Raw genomic sequence first — 13,536 nt, 5'->3', positions numbered from 1 at the left:
GAAAAATGTGGTATTATGTGGTAACAAACAAGACACATACTGTACTTGGTATATACAGTACGCTTGGTAAGTCCTAACTTTACCTAATAAAAAGAGGACTATTTTTTAATTGCTTGTGTAGGACTGTTAATGCTAAATTGCTCTCCACAACAGTGCTTACAAAGTTTGAAGAACTGGTAATTCCTATGTAATGTTTGAGTAAAATTGTGCACTTTATTTTACAGTCCAATTTCCATATACTTCCTATGTACGTACTGGTGTATGTACCTATTAGTTAATGTACAGAATAAGTTATGCGGTACTCAAGTTGTGGGGTATAAACATGGACCAAGATACTTATTGAGTAATTGATGGTAGGTGCCATTGCAGTTTGGAACTTGGAAGTTGGTTGGGAACACGGCAGTAACTGTGCAGCACTGCATAGTGTTAATACTTAGCAGACACAGTCCTTTTAAATAGGGATTTAGACACATGACAATCAGGAGTTGCAAGTGCAAATATGAGTCTGGTAGCTACTGTATAATTCCAAAATAAAATCTGTCTACACACATAATTATTAGGAATGTACGTCATCAAAAATCCCTATTGGACCAATTAGTTAAGAGAATCAGTGTCGTTAAAGATAAGGCAAGTTAACTGCAATGGCACCTACCATCAATTACTCAATAAGTACCTTGGTCTATGTTTATACCCCCCAACTTGAGTACCGCATAACTTATTCTGTACATTAACTAATCGGTACGTAGTACATTAGTATGACTGTACATAGTAAGTATATGTGAATATGACTGTAAAATAAAGTGCACCATTTCATATAAACATTACACAGGAATGACCAGTTCTTCAACTTTACCATGTATAGACCATTAGTAAGTATAGTAATGTGTCTTATTAGTTTCCATATACTGACACTACCTGTTAGTGACCGTTATTACTCACACTTCTTGGTAAGTACTACATATTTACCACGCGTATACCAAGTACAGTATGTGTCTTGTTTGTTAACATATAATACCACATTTTTCCGTAGGTGCTACACATTTACCATGTACATATCATTAGTATGTACAGTAATGCGTCTTATTAGTTACCATATACGGCTACTGTAAGGACGTGCCTGTTTGTACCCACTTGTCCATAAGTACTACATATTTACCATGTATATACATTAGTTAGCATATTAAAGTATCCAATTAGTTACCATGTATGGGCACTACCTGTACCCACACTTGTCTGTATGTACAAAATAATTACCATGCATGTACGACTGTTAAGTACAGCCGTGTTTCTTATTTGTTACCATGTTCATACACTTCAGGTAAGTACCTTGTGTTAGCACTCTTTTGCCTGTAGGTACAAGATATTTACCATGTATGTACCAGGGAAGTGCACGTACTGTAAAATAAAGTGCTACCAAAATTTCTTATTATCAATGTTAAGTTTCCGTTGCTTAATATTAAGATTTAAAGGGTTAGTTCACCCAAAAATGAAAATTAGACTGCGTTTTACTCACCCTCGGGACATCCTAGCTATATATGACTTTCTTCTTTCAGACGAATCCAGTCTGAGTTATATTAAAAATTGTCCTGGCTATTCCAAGCTCTATCATTGCAGTCAGCGGGTGTTACAGTTGAACAGTCCACAAGTCGTCAAATAAGCTTGCGCATTCATAATAAAACGTGCCACAGACGGCTCCGGGGGATGAATAAAGGCCCCCTGTAGCGAATCCATGTGTTTTTGTAAGAAAAATATCCATATTTCAAATGTAATAAACACTTTTCTCTCACTTCCGGTTTCTGTCATACACTGAAGCAGTTCTGGCGGATGACGCAGCACGTCGGCGTTGCGTGATTAGTGACGAATACGGAGAGAGAACAAAACAAAATGCCGGTCACGAATTAGAAGTACAAACCGAGGATTTGCAAAGAAAAATTACGGAGGATTTCGATATAAACCAAGAGGAGACTGGTTTTCCTTTGCTAAAGTAAGGAAACTTTGCTTGCTTTGCTCCTATAAACAAACTCGTGAGACTAGCATATCTCAGAGGCACACGCGCTGCGCATACGTGCTGCCTCATCCGCCAGAACTGCTTCAGTGTATGACAGTCAGCGGAAATGAGAGAAAAGTGTTTATTAGGTTTGAAATATGGATATTTTTCTTTTAAAAACACATGGATTCGCTACAGGGGGCCTTTATTCATGCGCAAGCTTTATTTGACGACTTCTGGACCGTTCAACTGCAACACCCGCTGACTGCAATGATAGAGCTTGGAATAGCTAGGACAATTTTTAATATAACTCCGACTGGATTTGTCTGAAAGAAGAAAGTCATATACACCTAGGATGCTTCGAGGGTGAGTAAAACAAAAGCTAATTTTCATTTTTGGGTGAACTAACCCTTTAAGAGTTGGTCCAATTGCATCAGCCACAACAAGCTATTGTGCTTGTTACTGATTATTGATATTGGTTATTGATATCATATCAATGCACCCCTACTACTGACCTTGGAATTAAACTCTGCTAGAAAGTCAAAGTGCTTCTTCAGGTCTGTTGCGAGAATGGCCTCGATGACTAGGAAGCGAAAGCGCTTAAACTCAACGTGGTCCAAACTGCATAGGAAGTTGAACTCCGGCTGGGAAAGAAACAGGCTCCAGGCAGAGGCTGCATGGTGGTTCTCCAAAACTGAACGGTCATTATACAGCACCGCCTGTGTGAGGGAAAGAAGGATGAAGAAAAGAAGAGAGAAACATGGTGTTCATGAGTCAAGAGGTTCCATGCTCGGATTACAAAAGCATATGCTTCTGATAAAATATGGGCTGGTTTCACTTCTTGACACAACAGTGTGAAAACTAGTTCAATAGCTAAAACTGTTAATGAGCTATTCAGAAACAAATAAACTGTACAAATTCAAAAGTTCTTCTAAACTACAATTTTAGGCATTGTTCACCACTTACCTGAGGAGCGTTAGTGGCTACGAGAAAGGCATTTGTGCGACCAGGGTGATCATAGTCATGCATAGCAGCTGCTACATATAGTGCCATGAGTTCCAGCGCAGGGATATTCCAGGCCAGACAGCCGTAACTGTCATCCGAGAATGAGGAACTTTTGGATGTGGCATATGCCACCCGGCCTGGGGAAATTCCACTGTCCGAATCTAACAAATACAAAGAGTGACCATGTATGAACAGTGGTGAAACACTATTACACATCCTTTCCATTTCAAAATCAATAAAGTGTCTTTCATAACCACCTAGGTGACACACGCAATCTACATTTCTAAGCTTGCTTTATTTAAAAAAAAAAAAGTGAATTAGCCAACAATCCACAATATAAATTATCGGCTAATCACACGTGACAGAGATTAGGCGATAATAATTTTCATGTTATGGCTAATAAAAGATAAATGGCTGATTTTAAAATTCTATTTTGTAGAATTTTTTTTTAATCAATTTAAAATGAAATACTAAATCAATTTCTTTAAACGCTACAAGTGAATTTAGACATCACAACATTATAATATACAGTAATGGAAATTCATTTTGAGCTCTGCTTAAGGTTACAGTAAAGTTTTATTAATTATTAGTGTTTTTAAAGATCAATTTTACACGAGTTAAGACGACAGCAAAAATAATCTACATAAAAAAAAATCAAATGGGAAATGGGAATGTACAATGCCAAATATATCCAATTTATATACCTGGTATTAAAAAAATCTCTAACATCAGACAATAATCAATTTGCAACCACAGAAAAATGGAGCATTTCTGTATGAAACCTATTTAGTATATTTAATTCATAATAATCCTCTAAAAACATTTAGATGAAATTAGAAATTGTTATAAAAGTAAATATGATCTATATAAATATATAAAATGTTCAGCAAATGAAAAATGAAAAAGACATGTGAAGATCTGTTCAGAGATGTTTAGAGAAGTTTTATGTTTTCTTCGCTGTTAATTCAAACATAGGTCTTAATAAGTCACTAATGAAATAAGAGAATCAAACACCACAATTGCAATTAAAATGTTTTCTCAGCAAACCAAATATTCTGAAACCATACTCCATCTCTTTCCACAAGATTTTTGCATATTTTGCAACTCTGTACTTGAGCCAGATAGTGAAGTCACTGGTCTCAGTGTGATTCAACACCTCTGCCTGCCAGAGGCTGCTGCGTGGAACAGCAGCAGAGTGAACTCCATTTGAGAAATTACAAGGGCCATCAGCAGACTTAAAATAAGACTCAGACATGCTGAGCCAGCAGCCACCTCAGATCTCAATAGCAAAAGAGGATCTCATATCGGACACCATTTGCGCCGAAGACCGGGCAGCGGCGATGGCCTCTAATTTATTTCCGATGGAATGGGAGGTATGCGAGATATAGACATGACTGAGGATAGACCTAACCTGAATCTGCCCATCATGCACTTCATATTACCGTTTTATCCAGTGCCTTATCCAAGGGCACAATCATGGTAGACCATGAATCGACCATTGTGGGATTTGAACCTTTAACCTTCAGTTACCAGCCCACCACACAAAACCCCCTCAGTAACACCTGCAGATCTCAAAGTTTCTTGATGCCAAAACTATAATGGAGCATGAGAGTACAGGTGTACCTGTATCACTTCCCGTGACATGCTCATTATGGATCTGCTGAAAGCCTGGGATTGGCCGGGTGGTAAGATACCACACTGCATGAAGGACGTCAGTGGCATGGACACGGTTGTGATCTGAGGGGAGAACAGACAGAATACCAAGTTAACACTTCACTGGAATTCTTTCTAACCGTTCTCAGCTTCACAAGACACAAATCTTCACTGTGGTCCAATTTGAGAAATACTGGAACAATTCTAACCCAGTTTCCAAGTTTAACTTCAAAAATACTTTTTTTATTCTCACAGGGGATATCACGATAGCCGTTTTCCAGAGCGCAAAAGTACGTCATGAATTCCCGCACAGGGATTTTGAAGATCTCTAACAGACCCGTGTCCTGGAACAAAGTGTACGCCACCTGAGAGAATGTAACAAACAGAACTTCATTAAGACAAGACAAGCAGTGAGCCATTTAGTCCCTGCAGATTCATGTTTACTGGCACAGACTACTGAGAAGGACCACTAGAATTACATTCAGCTTAATCTGTGTCAATGAAATGCCAGTCACATCAGATCAGACAATAAAAGTGTGTAATTACTTGGATTTAACTAAACGGGAAAGGTTTTCAATAGCTAAAAGAGAACCATGCTAAGTGATAAAAAAACTCTCAATTACATTTTTCTATTTTACTGAATTTGATTCCCAAAACTCGGCCCTTTTATTAGCTTAATCGCTGCAACAGGATCTTTTAATACTGGGCTTAATACTTAGTACAAAGCACTAACATAGCTGAGAATACTGCCAGTCTTTCCTCCTGTCATATCCATGAGCTCAAAGATCTGGAAGTTCCAGGTGTTGATCTTTTCCATGAGTGCTTCATGGTCCACCAGCATAGAGTCCAACCTGAGCTCCTCGTCTCCCTGCCAGTGATCAATCACAGACAGCAGACAGAAGGTTTTGCTTAGTTTGACAGAAAAAGTCATGCTTGGCATCTTTTCCAGAGATAACAAATAAAGCATTTTACTAAGTCAGCTAAATTTATGTTGTCCTCACACACTCTTACTGTGGACCCCTTTGGGCAGAACAATAAACTGAGGGTTTGCAGAGAGATCCAGTCAAGAGCCACAGCTATAAATCCAGCAACCACACAATAATGCGAAAGCATGGGAATGCAAATAAGCACTCTGCTTCTAAACTCCACTCGACTTGTTCAACAGCTGGCCACTTTAACAACTGCCAGATTGGCCCATAAAAGGAGTAGGAGAGCAGTGGAATCAAGGTGAGGGCATTTCAGGTTACATGAAAGAAAAGCTCTTCTCTTGCGGGGCTTTCTAAGGCGAAACAGCAGTTCATAAATTAAAATTACTCATCCACAAGCAACACTGGATCTCAATTTCAGTTCCTGAGGCAATGTTTTAGACATTAAAATAATGAAACCATGCGGGGATAAAGTGTGCGTGCTCTACCTCAGGATCCAATGAGGACTGCTCTGTACTGGAGGTCTGTTCCTCTTCCTCAGGCTGGCTATTTAGTTTTTCACCCGCTGTGTCTGGAGTCCTCTCCTCCTGAGCCTCCAAGCTCTCCTCTCGGATCAAGTTTTCCCCACCATACTCTGCTCCTTCAGCTAAGAAAGTGAGCAAAAGCATCATTTTGAGTGATAAACTAAGGATATACTCAAGAATGACTCTGTCGTGATAAATGGGGTTAGTGTCATAGCTTATTAACTTTACCTGAGCGTGTTCTTTGCATCTCATTGGCTGTTGTGTGATGGCCCTCACCCACCTCTATGCTGGCCACACCTTTCAGCATCTGTCGGCCACAACTACAAAAAGAAATAAAAACAATAAGGTACGACCTTTCATAAGGTACAACCTAATTGAGAGAAGAGGAGAAGGGTTCTAGAAGTTACAGTACCTGGTGCACAAGGGGGCTGAGGCAGGACCTCGATAATGTTGCTGGAAATCAGGTGAGCTTAGCGTGTAGCCCAGTGGTTTGTGCAGGTTTACGCTGGGCTTGGTGAGGAAATCAGCGGTGTCGGGGAACTCCACTGGAGAGCGTGTGACCAGAGAGGATCCGGGAGCAGCAGGGGGACTGTGACTCGGGGAGCTGACAGGACTTAGGCTGGGAGAAGCACCTATAGACATGAAAATCAATATTTATTCATTTATCCTTTATCTACATTGTAATCTTGTAAATTAAACTAAATAAAAATAAAAGTATATTTATATTTAAAAAAGCATTTATTCATTCATCCAAAAAAAAATAAAAAATAAAAGTAATTCATACAGTAAGGTGTGACCAGAGAGGATCCGGGAGCAGCAGGGGGACTGTGACTCGGGGAGCTGACAGGACTTAGGCTGGGAGAAGCACCTATAGACATGAAAATCAATATTTATTCATTTATCCTTTATCTACATTGTAATCTTGTAAATTAAACTAAATAAAAATAAAAGTATATTTATATTTAAAAAAAGCATTTATTCATTCATCCAATAAAAAATAAAAGTAATTCATACAGTAAGAATCAGATACATTCCTGCTATGATTTAATTTCTGTGGGCTTTAAGTCAAGGTGGTGTAATTGTACAGAGACTGCTAAAGGTCTGTAAAGGTCAGTATTAAAATACTGAAATTCCAGAAATAGAAATGTTGGCATAAACCAAATATTATTGCTTGTCTGTCCAGTTAAATAAGTGTGGTGTAGTCAACGTACTGTACGGGTGACCATTTCGTTGTCATGCAACAAGAAAACAACCAGAAAGGACCCCCTTCAGACCCTCATGTTGTGTGTCAAGATCAGTGACCACTGATTTCCATTGTATGGACAAAAAACATGAAGGACATTTCTCAACTGTTTCTCAGCTGTTGATGTAATGCCACCTCCACAATTATGACATGTAAATCAGTCTGACTAATCTCATAACTTTTACAAAATATTATATGCAAGGAAGGTTATTTCACTCTTGATGGGTGCAGACCTGGTCTTCTGGGTAGAGTGTGGCTGTAGGAGAGGGTGACGGAGGAGGATCTCTGTTTAGGAATAGTCAGCAAGTTGCTGTTGGGCCCATTAGAAACACAACTCTGGCTGTAGGGTAAAAAAAAAAAAAAAATGACAAAATGTCTTATAGCTGACATGACTACAATTTCATTGATAGCTGAAAGCATATTAAAATGACTTGATAAATCAAAATATTTAATAAAAATGGAAAGTAGGTTATTTCACTCTTGATGGGTGCAGACCTGGTCTTCTGGGTAGAGTGTGGCTGTAGGAGAGGGTGACGGAGGAGGATCTCTGTTTAGGAATAGTCAGCAAGTTGCTGTTGGGCCCATTAGAAACACAACTCTGGCTGTAGGGTAAAAAAAAAAAAAAAAGACAAAATGTCTTATAGCTGACATGACTACAATTTCATTGATAGCTGAAAGCATATTAAAATGACTTGATAAATCAAAATATTTAATAAAAATGGAAAGGGCTATGGAGCATTTTATGAATGACTAATGTTCCCATTCAGCAATACCATGTGAGCCTAGTCATAAGTCAAATTTGCATTAGCTGATGTTTCTTTAAGGATTCTCAAACCAGCATCTGACAGATCTCTTTTTAACACTGCCACCTTGAGGGTAAACTATTTGGTCATATTATACACCATACTTGGTGACGACAGATACAAATGCACCCGTGTCCCTGTCCTTGCCCACCTCAGAGGAGTACAGAGAGTGCACTAAAGTGAAAGAGTGTAGTCGCGAGACAGTTTGAGAGGTCTGACCTGCTGAGCTCAAAGTGAGATCTCTTTCCATTGGTGCGTTCCCAGCGTGAGGAGGCAGACTCCAGTGGGGGCAGAGAGGAAGAGGCTGAACTGCGCCTCAGCTGAGGGGTAGGGAGACTGTTCCTGCTGCTTAGACCCTGAAAGTACAAGGTCATTTAGGAAGTACTCAATAAGCAGGATGACTTAAAGTGCACCAGTTACAGGGACAATACCTCTGGAGATCATAATATCTCTGGCTCAAGGGCACACATTTCCAAATTTCTCACTGTATTGCTCACTTAGATCCAAGTTGAGGCAATATTTTAGAACACTCTCCTAAACTGCCTTCTCACCCTTTTCTCTCTCTCTCATTTGTAATATTAAAAAGTATTATTCATTCTAGTAAAGCGTTCCATTTGGACAGTTAGTGAAACTGTCAAACAGTTCTTTAATTTGATTTAATTCCCAAAAAATTTTTCTATCATTATCAATGTTAAAAACAGTTCCTGCTTAATATTTTTGTGGAATCTGGGATATACTTTTTATCAGGATTCTTTGAAGAATAGAATGGAAATGCATTTGTATTATAAATGTGACTTTTGACAAATGTACAGTGTTCTTTCTGGGAAAAAAAAGCATTTTTATTTCATAGAAAAAACGTTTGAATGATAGTGTATGTTTGTACCAGTTGTTATCAACTGATATTAGATTTAGTTTTTTTCATTTATTGGTATTGTCTATATTGGATATACAATGGCTCATACTGGAAATGTAATTGTGCCACATTTGCCATATTATTAGAGTATTTAACTTTTAAGTGCAATAACACTGTAACACTGTTAAGTGCAAATGTCATAAATATCCGACTGTACATTATAATGCTGTGATGCCTAATTCACTTTAAGCATTTAAAACCACAGATTTTACTTTTTAGTACCGGTATTTATAAATACTAAAAAGTAGACAAAATAGCACAGAATTGACTTTTTTCATCAGTAATCAGCCATAACATGTATATAATTATCAGCTTACCAGCACTGGCCATAATTTTAATAGCAGTGCACAGAAAAATACCTTAAATTCTAAAATTATTATAATTATTAATTATAATCACTGGATATGTTTATACCTAAATATATAACTATTGGCCCTTGAGCAACAACAATATAGCAGAGCTACTTTTTGTTAGTAGCGAACTACTTTTTCAAAAGTGTAGCTTGACTGCAGTTACACTACTTCAAATTATGAGTGACTTGTAGCTCAGCAAGGATCCCCAACAACTGCTGCTCACCTACCTTCAGTGGCTTTCTCTCTCCTCTCTCTGAGGGGTCTTCTATCTCAGCGCAGGGGTAGAAACCAGGGAAGGGGGTGAAGGGGTTGACCCGGGGCCGGCAGGACCCAGAGAAAGCTCCCATGAGACTGCTGACACTGCGCAGTGAGGAGATGACGTGGGGTGAGAGAGACAGGTCCATCAGCAGGTCTGAGACCAGGTTCCTGGCCTCGTTTATCACAGAGAGATCCACGCCGCTTCCACTCACTGCACCCTAAGTACACAAAAAGTACATATTACAACATCCATAGAATGCACTGCAAAATCAGGAAATTGCTGCATAAAGATGCAGAGATTTACCCTGTACATATCTGTTTTCCGGACACCTACTGCCTCCTTGTGGTCATTTAGAAATACAGCAGGATTTTAAACCTTTACCTTTACATTTGCATTTTGGCAGACACTTTTACCCAAAGTGACTTACATTGCATTAAAACTACACATTTTATCAGTTAATGCATTCCCTGGGAATCAAATCTATGACTTTGGCGTTGTTACAGTGATTGAGCTACAGGAACGCTACAGCATGCCATCCCACTGCTCCAGACTTGTGCCAGTAGTAACTGTAGCAAAGAATGACTCATTCTCGGAGCCATCCATTTGATAATTCCAGCCAAGTAGCGGAGACCGTTTTTTGATTATATCCACTCAGCGGAAAAAGGAACCGTTCATAATGATATTACAGGAAGAACTCTGGGTATCTATAATAAACTCAGCTAGTCTTAATCCATCTTCAGCCTTGTGTGCACATGCTGCGCTCATTTTATTGATTGTATTTAATTCAGACCTACAGAATTGTTTTGAAGGGGGGGTGGTGGTTCTGATGAAAGTAATAAAGTAGAAAGGCAGCACTGCTGCAACCTGCGTGTGTGCATGCTCACACATGTGTGTGGTAAAAGTGCACAGCGAGCACTTTCTCCAGGCTTTGACGTCATTTGGCAAGCTTTATGTGAGCCAGGATGAGGGTTATCCACTTGCATGTCAGCCGCAGTAATGAGCAGCAGGCAGATGGAGGGGCTACAGGACTCAGCATGCTAACAGGCTATAAACTGTCCTCAGATGGACGATATGAGGCTCATTCAGATGTAAAGAAAGTGAGAGGAGATGCTGGTCTATATGTAAAGGACTACAAAGATTACTCTTATTCTGGGCTGTATATAAAACATTATAAAATAAAACTCACACACAACTAATATAATAATATAATATATGATCATACAGTATTTATAAAACATAAATGTAGTTAACATTTAGAACCAGACATTCTGAATGAATGATTACTATAAAAAGGGAAATCACATTAAAAATTCATTATACCAATCATTATTAAATTATTTCCATTTTATACATTCGTTTATAAATAGAAGGGTAACACTTTACAATAAGGTTCCATTAGTCAATGTTAGTTAATGTATTAACTAACATGAACAAACAATGAACAATACATTTATTACAGTATTTATTCATCTTTGTTCATGTTAGTTAATGAAAATGCAGTTGTTCACTCTTAGTTCATGTTAATTCACGGTGCATTAACTAATGTTATTAAGCACAACTTTTGATTTTAATAATGCATTAGTAAACGCTGAAATTAACATTAGCTAAGATTAATAAATGCTGTAGAAGTATTGTTCATTCTTAGTTCATGTTAAATAAAGTAGTTAACTAATGTTAATGAACCTTATTGTAAAGTGCTACCAATGGAACATCACAAAGGTTCATAAAAAGTTCATTAAAAACAAATGTACTTGAGTGGCCTGGATATTGGCTAGTTGAGCCAGAATGTCACGGGACTACTCTTACCTAATAAACCTTATATAAATAGTGCTGATGAAATACTCAAGTGTTGAAAAGCTAAACAGGAGTAGAACTGACCTGATATTGTGGCTTGTACCATTGTTTCAGGTCCCAGTCCCACAGGATCATCTAAGGACACAAAACAAAGCACATTTCATTCACGACAGCCACCCCGCACAAAACCTATGGAAAGTTAAGACAAAGCAGCACCTAAATGAGTTATTTTTATGTTGCTGAAGTTCCTATAACCATGTAAAAATAAACACATTTCTAGGTATTGGTTTGAACAACCATTTGATGTGTTAGTGAACGTTTTGTCAACACCTGAGCAACGCTTCTTGTGTGCTGAAAGCTGCTGAACGAAAACATTTCTGGTGCTTGCCAGGGTAAAAAAAAGAAAGAAAAGAAAACCACTGTAACCACAATGAGACGTCATCAATAGCGCTCGCAGATCTTATCTAGCCAAACTACGTCATTTGACTGCATTTCCACGTTATCTGACACAGAGGCTCAGAGGAAAGTCACCCAACAGAAGCCAAGTCCCACAACACTATCACCAGACTGTGTCTGTTTTCTGGTATCATGGAGTAGCAAAGCAACTTTTACAGTTAAATTGAAAAACAAGTTTCTAAATATATTAAAAACATGATCGAATGGTCTTGTAGACTAAAACTCTTTCTTTGAAAATGTAACTAATCCATTAGGCCCAAACATCAAAACAAACTTGCACAAGTCACAATCAACACGTTTAGCAACAAAACAAAAAGTATAGATTTTAGGCATTATAACTAATAATGAAATACGTTTCTGGCCATTTTTCTTATATTTTTGCAGCACAATTCTACAGTCCTAGAAAGTGACAAATTCATTTGTTAAAAGGACAAATATTCCATGCACTTTTATGGCCTCATATTAATTAGAAGACAACATGTATGCTTTTATAAGAATTTGAAAAATGTTGTTTAAAATTAAGGATTTTATAACAAGCCATTTTTTTTAATTATTGATTGATTTATTTATTTTTGCACAAAGCCTGGTTTAATTCTGTTCACAACAAAAAAGGGGGATAAAATCTTTTCTTTCAGGGATGTGGAAAACTTTTTTTTAGGGAACACTGGCATAAATGAATTTAGCAACAAAGCAAACACACATTAAGAAGAGTTCAACATCATTATCAAAACAGTGACAGTCACAGCTCTAAAAAATCAGACAAGCAAAGTTTGAGAGAGTTCTCGGCCAACAACGGCTCAAGCGGTCGCCATGTTAAACTCATAAAGTCACTGTAGCTGAATAGCAGTGCAGCGTTAGACCACATGGGGGAGTACTGGTGATATGCACGAGAAGAGCCTTTTTTCGCCACACAACAGAAGACAAAGCAGAAGTCCCCTGCACCTGCGCTGGCCATGTCATGTATCACTTCCAGCAGCTCTGATCTTTAAAACCAGCAGCACTCTCAGGCAATCAGAGCTGTCCAAAAGACATGACCACAGACTCTGACTCATCCAACACACAGGCTCAGAGAGCAACAGATGGAGTTGATGGAAACACACTCACCTGTTTAACCTGAATCAAAAAAAAATTTACACAAACATTAAACCACCCCAAGACACAAAAAAAGACTCATTTGAGTTCAAATGACTTAATTCCATGTCTGGAATGGGATCTGATTATGATGCAGACACAGTGGCCTCTTGCTCTCAAATCAGATGTTTTACTGATCAGACAGAGATGGTCAATGTTTGCTGTCAGTATCTTAACGCCATCAAACATTTAGTATGGCAAATAAGCACTGCCATGGCAACCTGAGAGAGGCCAGCAAACAATAGTACAAAACGTCATTGCAACCAGGATGGCGGGAGACAGACAGAGGAGAAATGTGTCAGAGAAAGGTGTCTGATGCTTTCGCTCTCATTCACAGGGAAGGTTTTGTGGGTGAGAATAACCACTTAACATCAGACTGGTCACATACGTTCCCATTAAATCAAGCATGTGGCATTGAGCTTCACCTGTAGATGAACACAGACTCGAGTCTCGCCCCCTCTGAATGTTACACAGAGCAAATCTCTCTAC

The 13,536-nt window shown here is 38.4% G+C and overlaps 1 protein-coding gene across 1 annotated transcript in view; it reads right to left on the bottom strand.

Annotated features, from left to right (window-relative positions):
• pde3b (phosphodiesterase 3B) overlaps window positions 1-13,536 on the bottom strand; it is a 71,750-nt gene that overhangs the window by 6,724 nt on the left and 51,490 nt on the right. The window contains exons 2-13 of the mRNA XM_016283044.1: window positions 11,545-11,595; window positions 9,635-9,883; window positions 8,361-8,497; window positions 7,834-7,940; window positions 6,508-6,727; window positions 6,324-6,415; window positions 6,060-6,217; window positions 5,379-5,513; window positions 4,899-5,010; window positions 4,616-4,729; window positions 2,954-3,153; window positions 2,503-2,706 (exon numbers count right to left, since the gene is read on the bottom strand). Of these exons, the coding sequence (XP_016138530.1) occupies window positions 2,503-2,706; window positions 2,954-3,153; window positions 4,616-4,729; window positions 4,899-5,010; window positions 5,379-5,513; window positions 6,060-6,217; window positions 6,324-6,415; window positions 6,508-6,727; window positions 7,834-7,940; window positions 8,361-8,497; window positions 9,635-9,883; window positions 11,545-11,595 (1,779 nt within the window). The remainder of the gene's footprint in view (window positions 1-2,502; window positions 2,707-2,953; window positions 3,154-4,615; window positions 4,730-4,898; window positions 5,011-5,378; window positions 5,514-6,059; window positions 6,218-6,323; window positions 6,416-6,507; window positions 6,728-7,833; window positions 7,941-8,360; window positions 8,498-9,634; window positions 9,884-11,544; window positions 11,596-13,536) is intronic.

Source organism: Sinocyclocheilus grahami, unplaced genomic scaffold (genome assembly GCF_001515645.1).
Source record: "Sinocyclocheilus grahami isolate Dianchi unplaced genomic scaffold, SAMN03320097.WGS_v1.1 scaffold10.1, whole genome shotgun sequence".
Lineage (NCBI taxonomy): Eukaryota > Metazoa > Chordata > Actinopteri > Cypriniformes > Cyprinidae > Sinocyclocheilus > Sinocyclocheilus grahami.
Note: the sequence above shows the minus strand (reverse complement) of the source record. Positions and strands in the feature narration are given on the sequence as shown.